Source organism: Pieris brassicae, chromosome 9 (assembly GCF_905147105.1).
Source record: "Pieris brassicae chromosome 9, ilPieBrab1.1, whole genome shotgun sequence".
Classification (NCBI taxonomy): Eukaryota; Metazoa; Arthropoda; class Insecta; order Lepidoptera; family Pieridae; genus Pieris; species Pieris brassicae.
Genome location: NC_059673.1, coordinates 10,494,473 through 10,501,544, shown reverse-complemented (window position 1 = coordinate 10,501,544; position 7,072 = coordinate 10,494,473). Strand labels below are relative to the sequence as shown.

At 30.8% G+C, this 7,072-nt stretch overlaps 1 protein-coding gene across 1 annotated transcript in view; it reads right to left on the bottom strand.

The window, feature by feature from the left end:
* Nucleotides 1-1,847: 1,847 nt before the first annotated feature.
* The window catches only part of LOC123714097 (acyl-CoA:lysophosphatidylglycerol acyltransferase 1-like), a 109,947-nt gene continuing 104,722 nt past the window's right edge, over nucleotides 1,848-7,072 (bottom strand). Inside the window, exons 5-6 of the mRNA XM_045668224.1 lie at nucleotides 6,873-7,057; nucleotides 1,848-6,252 (exon numbers count right to left, since the gene is read on the bottom strand). Coding sequence (XP_045524180.1) covers nucleotides 6,016-6,252; nucleotides 6,873-7,057 — 422 coding nt within the window. The 3' untranslated portion in view covers nucleotides 1,848-6,015. The remainder of the gene's footprint in view (nucleotides 6,253-6,872; nucleotides 7,058-7,072) is intronic.

The window sequence follows — 7,072 nt, the reverse complement described above, 5'->3', positions numbered from 1 at the left end:
TCTGAGCCTCAGATTTCTGTATATGATTTGTGATAATTTATATAGACATTACCTAGGACCTTTTGTGCCTGATTTTTTGCCTCTAAGGCATGTCGGTTTCCTCACGATGGTTTCCTTCACCGTACGAGCGATTGTTAAATGCCCCTATAAACAGTAAGTGCACAGCAGGGAATGGAACTTATGACCTCCGGGAGTCGCACGTTGATACCAATTGGGCAACACTGCTCTTCTAAGTAAATTAATAAAGAAAAAATATTTACATTTGTGTATATTTGACTTAAAAACTATTACCGATCGACTACAAACTTTTATAATAGTATTAATTTATTTGCAAGAATATGGTACAAACATGTTAGGATTTACAATCTAAAGTTCGTATGTTCTACCACACATGATGGCGTGCAAATACGTATTAAAAGGTAGAACGAAAGGTAGAAGTTACTCACTTTAGTAAATTATTATACTATTTTACAACTACATCATCACATTATAAACATATTACAAACATTATCAAATTAATATTATTTCAAACTTTAAAACAAAAAAAAAACGCAAATAATCATTAAGAGAATCATATTTTTTTAAACAAGCAAGTTGATTAGTGGCTTGTATAGCACTTAGTTTTATATAAAGAAACATAGTTATCACGACATACATCTGAGACCATGACGAGGTCGTAGCGCCACTGATTTTTTTATCTATTTCTCATACAACATGACTTTTCTTCTACTTTATTCCTTTGGTTAATTCGATTTCTAGTTTTAAATAATACAATCTTTATTTAAACGTTTCTGAATAAATATATTTGTCTACAGTCGTCTAAAGGTAGAGTTTTCATACACGCAATTGTTACAAAAGAACGCAGTATAAACTTATTAACGAAAGAAAAGATTAGATATATATCTACGTCCGAAAATGTGATAAAAACCGAATCTTTTCTTTCGTTAATAAGTTTATACTGCGTTCTTTTGTAACAATTGCGTGTATGAAAACTCTACCTTTAGACGACTGTAGACAAATATATTTATTCAGATTTATCGTATAATCGACGTAGCTTTTAGAAATATTGGATGTGAAATATACATAATATTTACTTCATTTTTTTATAACAACTTTCAAATCGGTGTCTTAACATAGTTGTATATTGAAACAAGAATTACCGAAGTACATGAAGTACTCGGAACGAACTATGACAAAATCCAGTAAGTTTTTGAAACAGCGCTACATCGTCGTTGATTTTGTCTTTGTCTTATGAACATTGTGATTATAGGAGTTATTCTTGTCGTTTATTATATTTTACTGTATTCATAAATACTTATTAAATTTGGCATAGTGAATTCAAACTTACATAGTTCCCTGAATTACACCCTAAACATACCGTTCTTAACCGTGCAAATTTCGACAATACACATCTGAATTTTTGTTTATTGACCTGGAGCCTTATTCTCTAAATTCGATAGCGATATCCATACCGCCGATTCGTATACAAGTTCGACATAGTTCTTTCAATATTCGTAGCGCTGACGTTAAAACCTTGGGATTGCGTGTAACAAAAACTTATCATTGATTGAATGAATTGGGGACGCCGTCAGTATTGACTTGGAATTTACCGAGTAAGGACTTTAGGCATGTCTTAATACTCTGGAAACGAATGTAAACTACAAAAATCTAGAAAATATACTAGCATCAGCATCAGCTATAGAGTCTAGAGTTTGTATTCCTATTATCATAATAAAACTGTTTTGGCTTTCTGTATTGTCTAAGTGTTTTGTTTTATAATATGTATGTTAGATGTAAGATCTAGAGACTAATAATTAAATAAATAAAATTATAATAAAACACTCTTCAAGTGACACAATGTGCTTTATTCATATATTATAGACAGGGAGCATTATTCGCAAATTATGTACAGCAAAGCCTTTCCGGGGCTTTCGATACACTTAACAAAAATACATTTCCTCTAGAAACATCGACGGCCCCAGCAAAAGCACAATTAAACAAAAATAAAGTGTAATACCGACTTCATGGCAGTCAACATCAGTAAAGTGAAAAATTAGCACTTAAAATATATCTCACTCATTTATACCACTATCCCTGATTTTTCCAAATTACCTGACAATCATGAAAAACGAAAAACACTTTCCGATTTACCTATAAATTTCCTCACATTTAATAATGGATGGCCACTTCCTGCAATATAATATAGCACAGTTTGCGATCATAAAGTTTGTAAATATTGGGACAACTTACACTTTCAAAATATATTTACTTCGTAAATAAGTATGAAAAAACAGTATTCATTCAAAAATTCATCGTGAAAGACATCATTATGCTTGCTTTAGAGGTCTTAAATTAAGGTGCAAATAAGGGCGCTATCATCTCTATCTTCCTATGTTAAACAAACTTAACTTCAAACATAACATTCTTATTCTAAAAACCCGTTAAAATAATGAAACCCCAAATGACGAAATGACATATGTTTAAAAAAAACCCAATGAATTACTTAGATAGCTTTAGTTAACCGACTCGTTAACTTTTTTATGGTTAATAAGTTTAATTAGCCAAGAGTTTAAAAAGGGCTTACGTCGGTCTTAGAGCTTTTACCAATTAACATAATGAGAAAAAAAACATTAAACTAATATTAAAATTATTGTTTGTTGTTGCTCAGTTTGAAAGTTCACCAAAATTTGAAGGCACTTACACGAAAAGGAACTTGAACGTCAATTAAAAATATAATTGTTAAAGTCTCAGATGGTTGCATGGATCCAAAATGTTTATCAAACTTATTTCATGACTTCTCTACACTGTTTAAAAGTATTAACAGTGATCTAGGTTGTACTGTTAGGAACAGCACAAACATCGATTCACATACATTTTCCTTTGTAAATCTTTAAATAAAGCTTTTTGACGGATTATTATGATCAGTAACTCTATAGTGATTGTGTATGTACATTAAACATATGTGAAAAGGTAGACCCATATTTAAGTAAAAATCCTACACTTCTCTACATCATCCCATGCCACATATAATTTTTAATAATTTCCAGTTTCTTACTAACCGTAAAGTGTTTCTATCAAAATTAACCTAAACGCACTATTTTCTATAGAAATAATGATTTAAAGTTATCCACAATAGTTATGAATTGTTTTTTGGTTAATTGGGAAATTGGTTCTTCGGTACGAAAGGGACAAATTTAATGTACATTTATATAGTTGTTTGCAGCTATTTCCAATACCATAGAGTCCTCTAGAGGAAATTCAATCTGCAACAACGTCAAAGATACGCAAACACTGCAATGTGTGCTACAGAAGCAAAAGGCTTTTAAATTAATTAAAATTGGATAGCAATTCACTGAAATTATAAAGGCTACACCATACATTTACCGTTAAACATTATGTTTGCACTTAAATTATAATGACATGTTGACAGATTTCTTAGCATCAGACAATGATTTTGACTTTCGCATTATTAACGTGCAAAATCTTGATATGAACTAAAAAAGTTTTTCTATTTTTTTAATAAGCTATATACCAATTAAGCCTAGGCACTTACGGCAAACGTGTTTTGGCATTAGTTACAAAAATCACCAATTATAATTTATATTAAACTGTACACGATATGGAAAAGGAACAATTTTGTCCTATCTAGAATTTATGGTATAAACTTAACCTATATTAGCGACTTAAAAAAGATACATTCGTACCGCAGTGATATTATATATGAATTGCAGTACACGTGTTAACTTTACATGCAATTCTGTAAATCAAACATAGTATTTCTTATACCGTCCTTGCATACATGTAAATAGTTATGGGTACTTTATTAAAATGAACAAACAAAATTCCGTATCTTCCAAAATCTTATTAAAATAAACGACGAAAAGAAAATACAACCATAGGGAAATTAAAACAAACCTTATCCATACAATTTCCAGGTACCACTCTTTCATTTATAAAAGAGCTCAAAACATAAATTCGTCATAATAGTTAAACAAAATCTTCTTTTTTCATGCGTTAAGTTATCAAGTAATCCAAAATATTACTAGTTATTATTTATGTTGCTTCGTTAATTAATTGCTTAAAATTGGGAAAGTAGTATATTTAAAACAAATATTTTTTTATTATGAACCGCAATTATTTTCTAACCATTGGTCTTTTAAGCTTTGTTTTTCTAATAACCCGATCTCAATGAACCAAACGACGTGTGATGTATAATCCGATTTATAAGCGTAAATTGACAATATCATTTCACAGTAAATACGGTAAAATCAAATACAGTGAAACGTGATCTTGGCTTGCTTTCAGTAAACTGCTGACGCAATACGAGAAGTATTGCTTTAGTTTGCTTAACTCCAGCGAATTTATTTTATAAAAGTTTCTACGTACGTGTATAGACAAATATAATATAAAACATTGAAAGTACTCCTTTAGAAAGAGCCTGATGATTAGTATTATGACTTTATGCAGATCCAAGAATCATCACAATTCACTTTTTATGCCTATCTGAAATATGACATCTGATATATTATCCTTGACCTTTGTGCGGTGAATGACATCACATTTATTTCTTGAACTACTATTTTAATATTTGTTTGAATTACGCAGCCAAAATCGTTTCCAAATATTACTTACATACAAATTGCGATGTAAGTAGATGTAACTAAATAAGAGAGTGGTACCTACTTAATTAAATATAGAAAGAAACTTACAACTAAAACAACAATAAGAAAAGCAAATTAATTCTAGAAGGCCTAACATATTGACTTATTTGTCACAGCACGACTTGAATACATTATCGTAGCTTTCACTAAACAACGAACAAACCACTAAAATAATAAGATCGGCCTCAAAAACGCGTATCAATGCTATGTTTAGCGATTTTTATAAAAATTGAATTTGAGGTCCAATTTCAAGTATGACTTCATGGATAGTGAAAAAATAAAATAAGAAAATCTCACGGTTCAAAGAGTCAGCCTTAATTGGCTTGTTATTTTTTAAACCTTAAGGTTACATTTGTCATAGGTAACACGAAACTTAGTCAATGTAAACGAACTTGCACTGTACTTATTTAAACTCGTAAAATATATGTTATATAGCTGCCTTTTATAACAATTCTGCATTGCAAAAGCATTTATCAAAGAACTAAAACCATTCGATCATTAGCACATAAATTCTCACACACACGTTCGACAAATTTGTTCTATAAGTTACAATTATTTTACTATTTCATTTATTACATCTGCTATTTTCCTGGACTCAAAAAAACAGTGAAATATTCAAATCACTTTGGTGATAACACGGACGCTTTGTATTCACAATTACAAATTTCATCACGGCCTTTTTATAAATGAATTCTTTCTACTATAGACATAACAAAACAGTTATAGTCATATCATGACTACTAAGTTACTGGTAGACACTGTTCTTCCAGTGTGACTAAGGTAAATTTAGTTTTATAGTCTGTTTTGTGGAACTCATTTTTTTAGTTAGCCATTGACTATTACATGCGCCACTATCTTATAAGATATTTAGTGAAATTAAGTTGTTTTATGGCGATACAACATTTATTTCCCTAAACTATTTCTATTTGGTTCATGGTGCAATTCTGTTGTACAAAAACTAAATTTGACTAAGTCTGAAATTTAAGTTAGTGTACAACAAACTTTTATTCATTAGCATTATCTGGCGTGCGTCTTTAAATATATGAAAATTGTGTGTATATGTTTGAATATATTTATCGACTATTACGAAAATTTACAAATATGTATCTATTGTATCTCCATAGATCAGACACGTTTCTGTATCTGATTCTTAGATTATACATTAAATTTTTCAAGAAAAAAATTCAACACCATAAATCGGAATAATCCAGAGCTTTGAAGCAAGATTTATATATTGCGTTGTAAGACTTATAGCGTATGTTATACTTAATAAGTTTGAATATTTATATTAAGTGAGAAACTGTAAACCAATTTCAATATTTAAAGACGCTGAGTTACAAAAATCGTATAAAATTTACCAAATACAGCTCAGTAACGCACACAGCACCTTATATTGCATAAAGGTGGATGCCATGAAGAATAAATGCAATATGAGATATCGTACGTTGTCCTGTCTCACTGTTCGTGACACTGATGGCACGTTCCCTTTGGACGGGAACTGCCCAGTGCGGTAGAATTCTTCTAACATTTTGTCTTTTTCTATGAATCGATCGTACAGCCAGTTCGTCATGGCTTCGGGGTCTGAAGGTACCTGTCGATTAAAATATTGTTAAACTACCGTCATATATTTCTTGTTCATTTGTGCAAGTGTAATTTCAGAAAAAATAACGTTTCTTGGTTTAAAACGCAACCATTTGTATCTATCAGATAATAAAAAATTCTAGCAATATATTGCTATATAAATAATATAGCAATCATGATTACGACTTGTCTTCCTAAAGATTTCTTGCCGGCAAGCAATCCCGGATTTTTTAAAGTAATTTTAGGATATCGTATAAATACGATCGTTCCGTAAATAGCATAAAAAAGACGATTAAAGATAATATATCTATTGTCTATGATGTGCAATAACAGAGACCACTATAATATGTCAAACATGTATTGGATGTGTTTTTATATGAACACAGTGCAGGCACATAACAACTCTCAGTTACACTATCAAACACATACACCCAAACTCCCATTCATTCATTCACGCATAGTTAAAGTTTTATTTTACATATGCGAGTCATAGTTTACGCTGTGTATGCTTGTTAAAACCAGCAGTATCTAGTCGGACATTAAATTTCGTTACACCGTTTTTAAAATTAACTTATAATAAGATTTAATAGACGACTATACTACTAAATATGATTTAAGTGTTTAAAATACCTCAGTACTAGGATATAATCTATAATGTATATGAGTGGAGCAGGCTTCACGGAAGCCACACACCACGTCAATCAGATGCAGAGGAATACGATCTGGGTACGCGATCGTCACATCTAGGATCCACTCAATGCAGTCTCCAGATTTGGTATCCAGGATCTTGGTATTGTTGTGGTTGACGTTGTTTTCTGAAATAGTATTAA